Source organism: Chaetodon auriga, chromosome 24 (assembly GCF_051107435.1).
Source record: "Chaetodon auriga isolate fChaAug3 chromosome 24, fChaAug3.hap1, whole genome shotgun sequence".
NCBI classification, from domain to species: domain Eukaryota; kingdom Metazoa; phylum Chordata; class Actinopteri; order Chaetodontiformes; family Chaetodontidae; genus Chaetodon; species Chaetodon auriga.
This window is the reverse complement of record NC_135097.1, coordinates 1,011,946-1,026,480: the sequence shown is the minus strand read 5'-3', so window position 1 is coordinate 1,026,480 and position 14,535 is coordinate 1,011,946. Positions and strand designations below refer to the sequence as shown.

At 44.7% G+C, this 14,535-nt stretch overlaps 1 protein-coding gene across 1 annotated transcript; it reads right to left on the bottom strand.

Annotated features, from left to right (window-relative positions):
* Positions 1 to 1,362: 1,362 nt before the first annotated feature.
* Positions 1,363 to 9,054, bottom strand: LOC143317405 (alpha-tectorin-like). Its single transcript, XM_076725555.1, has 15 exons — positions 9,009 to 9,054; positions 8,575 to 8,660; positions 7,930 to 8,002; positions 6,421 to 6,547; positions 5,743 to 5,983; positions 5,363 to 5,519; positions 5,119 to 5,206; positions 4,749 to 4,811; positions 4,346 to 4,548; positions 3,813 to 3,944; positions 3,234 to 3,421; positions 2,802 to 2,953; positions 2,487 to 2,723; positions 2,184 to 2,346; positions 1,363 to 1,455 (listed from the first exon to the last, which is right to left on the bottom strand). The coding sequence occupies exons 1-15, from the start codon at positions 9,052 to 9,054 to the stop codon at positions 1,363 to 1,365; spliced, it is 2,049 nt and encodes a 682-aa protein (XP_076581670.1).
* Positions 9,055 to 14,535: the final 5,481 nt, after the last annotated feature.

Here is a 14,535-nt window from a genome sequence, read left to right as displayed (position 1 = left end):
ATCACTTCTAAACCTTGTAGTGTCAAAGCTTCTCTTCTCAACCACGGATCAAAGTGAGCTGATGTGATGAACTGATATCATGTTACAGGCACAAGCTGACAGAAACTGCTGTCTCCAGAAAAAGAACAGAAGTGCATATAAAGCAGTTTAAAGTTCTACTGTGGTGTCCACATCGCTGCCTCTTTTCTAAGAAGTGTCTTCAACATGGAACCTGTTCTTATACTTATCATTAATCACCCTGAGAGTTCCTGAATACCATCTGATTATTGTGATTAGTAGGAGAGTAGACATACGACACGATGAATAACATGATTGGAATTCACGCCAAACTTCCTCACACACTTCCCTTCACCATATAGTTCTTGATAATGATGATTTTATACTGTTTCTTATTTCAGTGAAAAAAGGTGAAATCAAAAGAGTGTTTTCCAGTTGCATAAAATCTGCTGTGAGGACTGAGCTAATCCTTTCAGGAGATGTCGTTCTGAGAGCGCAGGATGAACTCGCCCGGGCTCTGGATCAGGACCGAGCAACAGTCAATCGCTGTGAAGGTGGACAGCCTGTTGGTCGGTCCCAGTCACCGTGGAAACCACCTGAGAAGACAAGCAGACCAAAGTGTGAGTGATGACTTTTCTCCAAACCTGCATCCCGACTGAAGTCAGCATGTGTGACTCTTGAACTGTCTTCATTCTGTTGTTTTGTGATGAGTCTGAAAGCTGAGCAGAAAAACCCTCCTGTCCTCCCTGTCAGACTCACATCTTACTTTCTACATCGGATCATCAAACATCACTCATGTCACGGTTCTTCCTTCTGACTCTCTTTGATCCGTCTCCACCGGTCTGAAAGCATGAGCGTCTCTGAGTAACACATTTACATGTTGACCCCGTTTTTCACCACTAGAGAGCGCCACCCACCCACTGCTGACCTGCCACCAACACCTGATAAAGAGGAAACTGTTGAACTCTGTTTGCTCGTCTGATGGTTGATTTAGTAGATAGAGATGCAGCATCTAGTTCTCTCTCTGGCTGAAGGCACAATGAGGCTCCTTTTGCTTATTATTGGACTTTCATACAGCAGTGGTGACCACAGATGATGATGATGATGATGATGATGATGATGATGATCCTGTAGCTTTGTTTCAGAGGTCAACATGACTAAAGCAGCTTTTATCCTGCTTGTTCAAACACATTCAGAGGTTGGACTTCACCTCACATCACCTCTGCATCAACACAAAGAGGAGATTTTGGAGCTGGACTTGAGGTGTTTTGGTCGACCACACCTTCACTGGTCAGCAGGACTCTGCTGTCGCCTCATTGGTCAGCTGCTCTGATGTCACCAGTCAGCAGCAGAGTTGTATCTTACCTAATTAGTCCAGGTCATGGTGATGAAGGCTGGGGCTTCATCTTCATATTTCAGCGTGGCAGATCTGCGTCTCCGAGGAGCTCCACCACAGTCCTGGAAGTTCAAGACAGAGAGATGAAGTCCAGACTTTGGAAGATCAACACTGATCCATTCATGGTGGACCGATGCTGCTGAGAGCAAACATCTCACCTTTCGTGTCCTTCAGTTTGAACATCTACATGTTTAACACTGGAACAGTGAGCAGAAAGTACTCCTCTGTCAAGCCTTTACATTTCTTATTGTAATGGGAGAAAGTATTTAGAAATGTAAGTCTAAATACACACAGTGACTGACAGACACTCTGATTGGCTGATGGCTGCTGTGATTTCGGGAGAACAACTGGAAAAAAAAAGCCATCAACTGTTTCTGGATGATCCAAAATTAGTTACGGCAGCAGAGAGTGTTTGAGAGTGAGGGCGTTCATGTGATGCAGGTCAGGACTAGAAGAGTGAACAAAGCAACAGGAAACAGACGGTCTCTGGTGGAGGTGATGGAAGCTCAGCAGCAGCTGACACATCTGTAACTGCTCTTCTAACTGCTTTTAATCAAGATTGTTTGGGGCATTTATGCATTTATTCTGAAGAGGAAAATATACAGGTGACAGGAAACGAGGAATGAATGTGGAATGAACGCCCTGAGCTGGAATCGACCCGGGGACGCCACCATCACAGATTGCGGTACGTGAGTTAACCACCAGGCCGGCAGACACCCTGTTCTAACTGTTATCCAGGGAGGAGCAGCTGGTTTCACGAGTGCGTGTGTGGTGTGTTTGGGAGGCGTACCGGGGTGCAGGTCTGGTTCAGGGTGGCGCACAGGTGGAGTTTGCAGTGCAGGTCGACGTCACCAGAGCTCCGAGTGAACTGGAACATGTTGAAGGAGAAGTAGTTGGACAGTCCCTCTCCGTTTCCCTCCACATCCACCGTCTCATCATCGCTTTTTGCACAGCTGCTCACAAACAGTTAAACACACATCACATCAGAGCACACTTTGTTTTCAGGAATCAAGAAGCACATTTATTAACGAGTCCCTGCTTCTGATTCATTTGGAACAGCAGCGAGCAGCAACCACCTCTGTGTTCATCTCACCCATCTTTGATCAGGTTGTATCTCAGAGTCCCAGCCTGGTTGGTTACCCAGCAGGAGTCCGTCACCAGGGCGACCAGATCGTCATCCAGCCCGTCAGTCTCCAGCACCACCCAGATCTTCTGGTTCAGCTGGACTTCAGAGTTGGAGTCCACACCCTCTGTATGTCTGGCGTCGGTGTAGGCTTTCATGGTCAGAGTGTAATTCCAAGTTCCAGATGTGAACTGCTCGATTACAGGGCTGCAGAGAACACACACACTTCAGCTGTCTTATACTCACAAACCTTTTCACAACATAAAGATAACAGCCTCCACTCACCTGTCCTTGATTCTGAAGGTCACAGCGTTGACATCTGGCTGAGTATAGTAGCAGGAGAAGTCGATGTCGACTCGGTCCTGGCGAGTGATGTTGTCAGAGGAGCTGTTCAGGGCTGTGATGGTGTTCGTGTAGATCAGAAGGCTGTTGTTGGACTGTAGGGTGATGGAGATTCATGGAGATGTTGTTACGGCACAAGTTCCTCACAAATTCATCACAACTCTTTACATTCAGTCTTAAAATGTGACATTTGTGAGGTGTTGACTGGCTAGAATAAGCTTCATAGATGACCATCATCACTAGAAACCAAGGAGGTCAGAGCTGAAGCCCAACCCACAGAAAGATCCCAAACTGGAGGAGAGCAGGAGAAGCTCAGCAGAGAGCTGGAAGACATTTGGCTGCTTGTTGAGAGGAAAGACGTGATGGAGAACCCACCGTGACCTCCGTCCCACAGGGGTCGCTGCTGTTGAAGCTGAAGGTTACCATGTGGTCAACCTCATCCATCTGACCTGTGCAGGTGGGGTCATTGAGGTGTAAGGTTGTGTAGTTGATGCCTCTCTCCTCCAGGAGACACCCGACCAGAGTAAGTGAAGCTGAGTTCTCCTCGCAGACCGTCGGGTCACCTGAACGTCCAGCAGGACAGACGAGGGAGACAAATACAAGACCATGTTAGAGAGGACAGACCGGACAGACACTTACACCATGAGGGACAAAAACAAGTCAAACCATTCAATCCTGCTTTGGTGACCTTTGTCAGTTCTTTCATTTGGAACCAAACTACCAGTTTTTGTGGTTTGATACCATCAGAGTGAAAAAGAAGAGCTGAGTTAATGAAGTCTCATCTGTGCTCCTGATACCAAACATTCAGTCAAACTGAGTGCTGAAGGTCAGTTATCATCAGCTCCACAACAGCTCAGCTGTGTGAAACAAGTCTCCCTGTGAGAAAACCCTCCATCCTCTGAGGATCAGGACTCTGCACCAGTCAGTCATGGTGTCGTGTTGCAGCTGTCGTACCCAAAGTGTCATTGGATTTGTACGGGAAGGCAAAAATGGCCCGACAGAAGCAGCCGATTTCACCACCGATGGTCTCTGCACAGAACTCATGATCACTGCAGATCGTTCCCTGACAGAAGGGCTGAGGGGAGGCTGAAAGAGAGACAGAGAGACACATGTAAAGAATAATGACACAAACTGCAATAATGAAACAGCACTAAAAAAGCACAGTTCAGTGGAGACGCTGACTGTTTTTAATGCAGATGATCTGCTGATTCTGTCACAAACACACAAGGACTGCAACAGCAATCAATCAATTCTCCACAACTACTGTGAAAACTGGGCTCTGAAAGTTTAACTGAAAAACGAGACAAAGATTTTTTCAGGTCAGACATTTGTTGTCTTGTTTTAGTCTTTAGATTTAGACTTATTTTTTCTTCTGAGTATTTTGGTTTAAATACAGTAGAACGAGTTCACATTTACATTTAGATTCTGTTATTCAAAACATGTTGATAAAGCTTCACTGAATTGATGTGAAGTGAGAGAAGTCTTACAGCAGCCGGCCTTTGACCTCCAGCTGTCCACTGTGTCGTTGATCTGCAGGCTGCAGTGTCTGGCGTAGGCATCCAGGAACTGACAGTCGAGACCGTCCACAGCAGGGTATTTGCACAAAGTGTCGATGCAGGCGTCTATGTAGGAGGTTGGATCGATGCGGTTGTGACAGCTGGTGAAGACCGGGTCATTCAGGAGATTACAGCTGTTCCACAGATGTGAAGAGACAGAAAGAGAGATGAAGGATGACGTCCAATCAGTGCTGAGTTACAGGTGGATCATCTGAGTTCAAGTGTGTTCATCTTCCATCCCTCCTCACATCACATGACATGAAACATGTGATGTAACATGACATTTATCACACACATGAAAGTATAATACAGAGAGTTTGTTTCATCTGCTTACTGTTCAGTCATCGTGGTGCAGTTGATCGAACTGTCAGCAGTGTCATTGTACAGCACCTCACAGCTAGGGGGCGACACACAACACAAAGTCAGGACTGACACCCTGCTCTCACTTGTTCAGATGCACACAAACACACTTTCTGAGTGTTATAGATTCATATGAGCTTTGTATCGTTGCTTCAGTCCACAAGTCAAAGGAACCTTTCATCTTTTCAAGAGGCGTCCAGATCGTTTAAAGTCAAGTCAGAGTCAACCGAAACATGAACGTTCCAGAGAAGTTGAGATGTGTTCAGAGACTGAATTTCAATGAGAGACAAGTACATTGAACCCTGTGACCAACAGTATTCAGTGGGTTGTGATTGAAGCCTTACTCGTTGTCCCCAGGAAGTCTCTCATCACTCAAAGACGTGCTGGAGTCGGCACACAGGCCCCCCAGATTTGGATCCTCTCCAGGAGGTCCTGGACAGATTCAGGACAGAATCAGTATCAACGTTCAAACTGGATGAACAGCAGCTCACTAACTGACAGCTTGGTTCATGTTTCTGATGCCCCAAATGAGCGCTGAGTGTCATCATTACTCCTGTGTGGTGAGTGGTAGGATTTCAGTTTCTGTACCTGTCAAGAGGATCTGTGCGGTGTTGCCGTCAAAGAAAACAGAAACAGTGTTGCTGCCGATTGTCTTCACAGCAGTGACTCCAGTTTGGTCCTCAGAGACCTCCACACCGTTTGACAGCACAGTCGAGCCGTTGATGGTCTGCGTTGTGTTTCCCAGCTGCATCACAGCAGAGAGACAAAGTGGAGGAAACACAGGTTCAATCATCACAAACACACACAAACAGGCTGTTTTCACTGCCACAACCACCGAGTTCACCAGTATTAAAATAAGTGCTTCTCATGTCCCTGAGAAGAAAGATGAGAGCTGACACAGCAGAGGATGAGACGAGGATTTGGGATCAAAGTCCACACTGACTTGACTGTGGCTGTAGGTAGCTCACCTTAACTGTCCCCCCTTGTTCCAGGTGAACATCTTGTTCTCCGTCCAGTTGCAGTGTCACACTGTCCAAAAAGCTCACATCTCTACGACGGCGTTCCCGGAAATACCCCACCACAGTGAGGCCGGAGATTGACGAACCAGACAGCAGAGTGTACGAACACCGATCCTGGACCGTGTTAAGATCACCGTAAAAGTCGATGACAGCGGGGCCGGTCACAGTGCAGATGGGGTTAAGAATGCAGCTGATGGAGGCACAGAAGGACAGAAACAACAAACACCATCAGCTGCTGCTGCCGAGGGCCGCGACCACCAGGGGGCCCTCAAACAAACAAACTACAGGAGTGAAGTCTTCATGTGTTCATGTTCATGTCGTCATTGAGGCATTTATCTACATATTTGATTGTAATGTTTTCACAGGCCTGACTCACGTCAGCCAACAGCAGTGACTTGAAGGACTCGGCAGAAAAATCAACATTTGGTTTATTTCCAGGGAAACGTCTCACTGTTGTTCTGGAACGTTCTCCAGTAACACACTGGACACTTGATCTTAGTAACCACATCACAGTTAATGAATACTGTGCTGTGTTCGAACCTGGTCCTGATCCACTTAAAGGAGAGTGATGCCCTCAATGGAACTTCCCTGAATAAATATAGCTTCATATGTAGGACATATATTTACATGTTATTGCCTTGACAATACTCCAGAGGGCCACACTGAGTGGTACTGAGGACTGCAGAGTCATTACAGGTTAGACTGAAGCAGGTTTCTGGGTCAGAGGCGTTTCCTCCATATTCGTACACGACACCTGAAAGGTGACGAAAGGTTTGCATCAGGTTAAAAAGTCAAAGTTCACTGACAAGTTTCCAAACTGTGACCCAAAGCAAACAAAAACAGGAGTGTTAAAATATTTCAGTTTAGTTGTCACAGACTCTGAGGTTCATTTGTGGAATCAGTGGATTTGCCAACCTGAGTGTCTGCATGCACTGATGTCACCACCATCATTGATTAATGTGTCATTACCACTTGAGAAGGTGAACGTATCGATTGTGGATCCATTGACCAAAGTTTTAAACGTCTAAACAGCAACAAACACAACCAGTGTTACTGTCACAGAGGAGACTGAATTCATACATGTTAACATAAACACAGACCAAACTCTGTGGAAAAATGTCTTCGTCCACTTGTTAAACTAAACGTTTTGTCCAGTTTTTGACAAGAGTAAAAAGTGACCTTGACTCCATGTGCAGGTTCGTTTAAAGTATTTTTGGGGATAATGTTTGTCTTATTTAGACAGCTAACAGTAGAAAAGTGACAGGAAATGAGGAGAGAGACAGACGAGAGACGACGATCCACAAATGTCTCTGGCTGGACTCCATCAGGGACGTTGTGATGTCATGGTTGCAGGACGCTCCACGTGTCGTATGTGATTGGAGCATCTTGGAAATGATTCTGCTGTCGTGTTTTTTGGGAAATAAGACAATGTTGATGTAAAGTGGTGCAGTCTCTGTGTAGCCTTCAGTCCACTCATGTCAGTGTCAAGCTAACAAGAACACGTCTGTTGTTATTTTCACGTGGTTATACGCTAATGGAAACACGATGATGATTATTATGTGACATTTCTGCCAGTGGATCCCCCTAAATCCTACACACAACAAGTAACTCAGTTCTTCATCCTAACAGACATCACACACATAAAACCACACAGTCTGTAACTGTTCATCAATCATCTGCAGCCTTACATCATTCCATCAGTATATTTATATGGATGCAAATATGTATGTATTTCATATACTCACAAATGAACCAGTCCTGAAAATGAAGAAATACATCACTGCTTGTGTCCCAAAGTTAGCTAGATTGAAAATACTCTGCAAAGAGTCAACAGAGGAGATACAGACACTGTTAGGAAGTTTCCTTCAAAAGCTTTTCAAAAGGTTTTCATGTCAAATCCTTTATATACCTAAAAATTAAGTTGTGTTGAGTGAACATTAACACTGGTCAAATGTATTTAGTCATGACACTGAGGAACACTCACAGATGAACTAGAGTAGCCAATCATCCGTACGTCACATTTAAGGTCATTCACAATGGTTGGTGCTGAGCCACGGTAAAGATTTTCATTATAACTCGATGGAGTGCGTGTGTCAATATCAGCACTCTCTCTGTCGACTGTAAGCCCCAGAATACAGTCCTGTGCAGGTTGAGAGACGTTGTAATAGTCGTCGAAACAGACGACTAACTGTTGACTCTCGAAGCTCACCTGAGAAAATCAGAGACAAGAAGTAAAATACCAACAATAACTTTTGTACAAAACTGAACTTTGACTCAGAGAGTTGCAGAGGTTTCATTCAGTTCGCTCTCCAATGAAAGACATTCAGAAGATGAAAAGACACGATGAGAGGACGACGGTTTTCATTATTGATCTGACTGATGGAATCAATCGACCACACAACATTCAGCGTGTTAACAGAATAAACCTTCAGAGGACAAAATCTAATACAGTCAGAATCTCTCCAATTCAACACAAAATGAAAAGTTTCTATGAAACGTCATGTTGCTGATCCAACATCTAAACCAATCAGCTCTTAGATCAGGGGAGAGTCAGCCGTTTCCCATCATGCCCTGAGGTTTTACATTCGGAGGAGATCAACTGCGACACCTGGCTCAGAATCTGCAGCGTCTTGATCTCGTCAGGTTATGGTTTCATCGACTGGTGACGTTCCCTCAGTCTGCACACATCATCTCTACCACAGCTGGACGCTGAGCATCGATAGTGACGGCAGATGGAAGCAAACAAAGACATTCTCAAGCATCAGGCCTCATCCTACTCACATAGAGTTCTTCATACTGCTTTCCATAAAACGTGATGGGACAATCGCTGATGTTGACGACTGAAGAACCATTGACCGTCTCAGCACCTGAAGACGATGGAGACACATGAGAGGTCAGAACTGTCTGTGAGCTGGTTGGACAGCAGAGAAGGATTCAAATGTGGACTTCATGAAGGAAAATAAAACAGAGTTTGTTTATCAGTCAAATCTCTTCGTGTCTCATCATCAGTTACTGCTTCTTCTTAGAAACAAACAGATGTCAGCAACGTTTCTGCACATCTGGCAGATTATCAGCTCTTAAAGTTACTGATGGACTTAAAGTCATTCTGCTCTTCGCTCTGAGATCGTTTGCTCTTCGTTCATGTTGCTTCTACTGAACTCCCTCAACTTGTCTTGTGGCTGAAGATTCAAAATGGCTGCCGTGCGTGTGCTTACCTGCCAGCCCAATGAGAGCAGACAGGAAGAGCAGGGGGCGGAGCATGTTGGAGGCGGCCAATCAGCTGAAGACAGAGCTGGAAGACACACAGTTGGACATCTTTGATTGGACAGAGTCACAGCCACATTCAGAGGTCATTCAAAAAGGTTTGAACTCATTCACATTTTGGATTTCCAGGACTTTAAACCATCAAAGAAATAAAAAATAACTATTCCAAAGTGTGTTTGTACACAGCAGAGTGATGATTTGATGACATCACGCTGTCATTTTATCAACTTTTGAAATGAGAATCATGAGCTGAATCTGCTGTGGGGATCCACAGTTCCCGTCCTCTTTCCCCTCCGTGTCTCCTCTCCCTCTGTCTCCTGTCTGTCTCTCCAGTGACACCTTTTCCTTGCCTGCCTTCCTGACTCTTGTCTTTTGTGCACGTTCAGGTGCCTTGCCCTCACCTGTCTCCGTCCATGCCCTGTCTGTCTGTCTGTCTGTCTGTCTGTCTGTCTGTCTGCGTCTTTTGAAAGGTTTTCATCTACACTCGTCTGGCTTACTCCTCCTCAAGCTTTGGAAACTCATCGACTCCATCGGTTTGCTTCAGTTATCACTCATCATTAAAGACTTTAAACCTTTTTGATCTCCTGTCCTCTCTGTCTAAATGTGGCATTTTGGTTCCTATCTAATTAATCAAATTAATCTAATTTTAACATTAACACAACATCTGTGGCTCCCCTCGGCTTCACCGAGCTTTATAATGACTTTCAGCTCATTGATTATCAGTCTGGACACAGCGTCACTGCTGGGGTTCACGCTCAGCGCTCTCATAGCCTCGTTTTCAAAGAAAATGCTGTAAAAAGCTGCTGTACACTGAAATAAGCAAGTTCCACATATCAACTGCAAAGGTGATGATGTGTCAATGTTTTGTTCATAACTTGTTTGTGCTGAAAACAAATGCTTTTTTGCAGATTGAAATATGAATTTAGTGAATATCTTCCAAAGTTACAGTCTTTTCAGTGTGAATTTCCTCCTTCTGTTATTATCTCTCCAAAGCAAAAGAGGGCATTTGGTACTAAACAGACTGTAGCTGGGGAAGATCCACTCATACTGAGTTCAGATCAGCTTTCAAAGGAAGCTTTACACACAACGAGGACTGTGGACTTTGTCCCCCATCCCTTGAGTTAAAGTGCATGATGAACACATCTCTTAAGGTCCGGTGTGCACAGGAGGAGTGATACCAGCAAGCGCCGTTCACATGGGCACCTGACCACTGTTTTAAGACAGACTTGAAAAATGATGAACTTGTCCTTTAAATGGGGATTCAGTCATGTAATAATTTACACTCTGACGTCTTTAATTTTCCTTTATGAAACCAAAACATGTCTTTCCTTTTGTTAAAGCCACTGTGCCGCATGTGTGACACAACCTGTTGATACATAACCTGTTTGTATTCTTCTCCTTCAGCACCTTTGTCACAGTCCTCAAACACATTTGAAATGTCCATGTGTCCACTGAGCGTCCTGCTGTGTGTCTGAACATGTGATTATCAGCTGCGGTGTGCAGATTGTCTTACCCTCTGGAGGTCTGCTGGAGGATGAGGAAGATGAAGGCTGCTGTTCAGGAGACTCTGATGGTTCTGTTGGACGACTCGTCTGTCTCCCTCTCTCTCTCTGTCTCTGTCTCTCTCTGTCTCTCTCTCTCTCTCTGTCTCTCTCTCTGTCTCTGTCTCTCTCTGTCTCTCTCTCTTTATGTGCTTCTTCCCTGTTGTTCACACCCAGGGATGTAGAAGGGGTGGGGTTCAGGTGGAGCCAACCAGTGGCGTCTGATGCATTCTGATGCACTCACTCACCTTCTTTACATTCAGAGTTCAAGCCTTAATCATTGAAAATGAATATCCTTTGTACAATCACATGTTGACAAAGTGATGAATTATGGACAGAGAAGAGTTTCTGCATAATATGATGATGTCACAGTGAAGCGGACCTTTGACCTTTTGGACATAAAATGTCATCACGTCATCGTTTTAGCCGATGAATTTTCGTATGAATTTGGTCGGTTTACGGTCAAAAACGTGTTTTGTGAGGTCACAGTGACCTTTGACCTTTGCCCACCAAATTCTGATGGCTTCATTCTTGAGTCCAAGTGAACATTTGAAGAAATTCCCTAAAAGCTTTCTGGTGTTCATAAAGATGTTGTATTTACGAGAATGGGATGATGGACAACTGAAAAGCATAATGTCTACGGCCACAACTGTTGCCGGTGTGGAGGCATGAAAACAGGACGGAATACTGTGCTGAAGATTTACGTGACGTAAGAGTACCTGAGGAAGAGTACAAGACCAAGGATCAACCATTGGGGCACCCCACAAGACACTGGAAAGAAGGACAACAAATATTCTTCCACCATGACAGAAGACATGGTGTTCAAGATGTAACAAAATGAGCATTTATGAGCAGAACCACGGACACGAGCCCTTCCTGCCGTCCGTCAGTTCCTGTGTTCCAGTCTACAGTCGATACCGTGCCAGCAGCTGGAGCAGGTAGACTCATGCACCAATTCTGGGGTGTTAATTATGTAGATGAACAATTTGCATCACATTTGTGCAGTTTAGAGGGTTTTCTGAATCAGACTTGGAACATTAGAAGATGTTTCTCTCAGCCTTTGTGTTGAGATCCAGCACAGTCACACATGATGAGCTACATGTCATGTAAATATGTCAGAACTCATTATGCTGTCAATGCTCTTAATTAAAAGCTTCCACACCCTGTACTTCACGTACCAACAGAGTCATGGCGGTCGAGCAGAGGAATGTCGCTGAGAGTACAGAGTGTCCTGAACATGTGACACCTGTTAACAGAATGATCCTGGCTGAGCGTGTGAATCTATAGGCAGACAGCAAAACTATGACGTCGTTAACTCAGGAACATGTGAACATAATCATTATCCTGCTGTCTGTGAAATGTGACTGAACAATAGTTTGAAGAATGTTTCCTGCAGAGATGAACTCTCCAAAGTTCTTCTCTGAAACTCCCTCCAGCCAGAGAGCAGCTTTGTCAACAAAATCAACTTTACATCAAGTCACATCGCTTCTTCATGTATCACATTTATAAATATATCACATTTGTATGTACTCTGCTATACATACTACATATAGTTAAGAGTCTCTTATTAGAAGTGCTTGCTCATGAGGGAACTGTTGGGTCTCTGTAGATGAAGAGGTGGTTTGTAGCAGCTCTATATGGAAAGCGTCCTGAGACAGCTTCTGTTGTGATTTGGCCTCATATAAATTGAATTGAACTGAATTCATGTTTGAAACTGCTTCAATGCTCATTTTCCTCACTGTCAGCACACTGGGACACACACACTCTGCAGCGCCAACAAGGCCCTGCCCCCTCTCCCTAAAAGCTTTTTGAGATGTTGTGTTTACGAGAATGGGATGATGGACAGCTGAAAAGCATAATGTCTACGGCCACAACTGTTGCCGGTGTGGAGGCATGAAAATGGGACGATATACTGTGCTGAAGATTTACGTGACGTAAGAGTACCTGAGGAAGAGTACAAGACCAAGGATCAACCATTGGGGCACCCCACAAGACACTGGAAAGAAGGACAACGAATATTCTTCCACCATGACAGAAGACATGGTGTTCAAGATGTAACAAAATGAGCATTTATGAGCAGAACCACGGACACGAGCCCTTCCTGCCGTCCGTCAGTTCCTGTGTTCCAGTCTACAGTCGATACCGTGCCAGCAGCTGGAGCAGGTAGACTCATGCACCAATTCTGGGGTGTCAATTATGTAGATGAACAATTTGCATCACATTTGTGCAGTTTAGAGGGTTTTCTGAATCAGACTTGGAACATTAGAAGATGTTTCTCTCAGCCTTTGTGTTGAGATCCAGCACAGTCACACATGATGAGCTACATGTCATGTAAATATGTCAGAACTCATTATGCTGTCAATGCTCTTAATTAAAAGCTTCCACACCCTGTACTTCACATACCAACAGAGTCATGGCGGTCGAGCAGAGGATTGTCGCTGAGAGTACAGAGTGTCCTGAACATGTGACACCTGTTAACAGAATGATCCTGGCTGAGCGTGTGAATCTATAGGCAGACAGCAAAACTATGACGTCGTTAACTCAGGAACATGTGAACATAGTCATTATCCTGCTGTCTGTGAAATGTGACTGAACAATAGTTTGAAGAATGTTTCCTGCAGAGATGAACTCTCCAAAGTTCTTCTCTGAAACTCCCTCCAGCCAGAGAGCAGCTTTGTCAACAAAATCAACTTTAAGTCAAGTCACATCGCTTCTTCATGTATCACATTTATAAATATATCACATTTGTATGTACTCTGCTATACATACTACATATAGTTAAGAGTCTCTTAATAGAAGTGCTTGCTCATGAGGGAACTGTTGGGTCTCTGTAGATGAAGAGGTGGTTTGTAGCAGCTCTATATGGAAAGCGTCCTGAGACAGCTTCTGTTGTGATTTGGCCTCATATAAATTGAATTGAACTGAATTCATGTTTGAAACTGCTTCAATGCTCATTTTCCCCACTGTCAGCACACTGGGACACACACACACACACACACACACACACACACACACACACACACACTGCAGCGCCCACAGAGCCCCACCCTCCTCACTCTGCACTGTCTGCTTTGTGTGTGTGTGTGTATTCCTCACATTGTGGGGACTTACATTGTTTGCAGAGTCAAATTGTGGGGACTCGCCTTCGTCATGGGGAAAACATGCAGGTTCCCACAATGAAAATCATTACATTTCAGGATGATGACTGAGGTTTAGGCTACGGTTAGGGTTAGGGCTAGGCAAGTAGAGGTGCTGGTTAGGGTTCGGGTAACTCTTCAGGAAGTTAATGTCAGTCTATGTAATGTCCCCATAAATTGTGTACATATGATGTGTGTACATGTGTATGTATGTGTGTGTGGTCACTTCTATTTCTCCCACATTTTAGATTCTACTGCCAAAGAAAGTCTGGTCCTTTCGGCCAGATAGACTCTTTCAGCTGAACTGCACTCAACCCTCTTGAGGTGTGGTCAGCTGGGTTGTTTTTGAAGCTGACATGTCGCCGTTGTTCAGGGTTTGTGCTGGAGCTTATGCGTTGGATCCAGTTCACTACAAACATGTGAAAGCTCTTGGCATTGTTATTCACATCGCCAAGGACCACCTATGAGTCATTACAGTTATATTCTCACAGGTTTTCAATTTCAAGCTCCCTTTTGACAACATCACTGTCGCGGACTGAGGTCACAGCTGATCACAATACAAGTCTGGGTATTGTAGTTCGTTTGGTAGGGGTTCCTCTTGCCTTTCCCATGATCATTGAGCAACTGATCTATCCCGTTTCACTTATTGCTCTGAGATACAAACATGCACCACATCCACTGAAGCTTGCGTCAGAAGAATGTTATGAATCTGGAATCACATGATCTCACTGAAGCCTGATGGAAGGTAGCTTCTTGGAATCTTTGGGTCTGCCAAGGAGGGCAAATCTCTGAGCCATGAC

What these genes read in the sequence shown, in the direction of transcription:
- LOC143317405 (XM_076725555.1), bottom strand. Translation starts at nt 9,054, where the DNA reads ATGCTCCGCCCCCTGCTCTTCCTGTCTGCTCTCATTGGGCTGGCAG. An exon ending in TGCACCACGATGACTGAACA is followed by an intron (nt 4,549 to 4,748) that starts GTAAGCAGATGA and finishes TCTGTGGAACAG; the next exon opens with CTGTAATCTCCTGAATGACC. An exon ending in TACAACCTGATCAAAGATGG is followed by an intron (nt 2,347 to 2,486) that starts GTGAGATGAACA and finishes GTTTGTGAGCAG; the next exon opens with CTGTGCAAAAAGCGATGATG.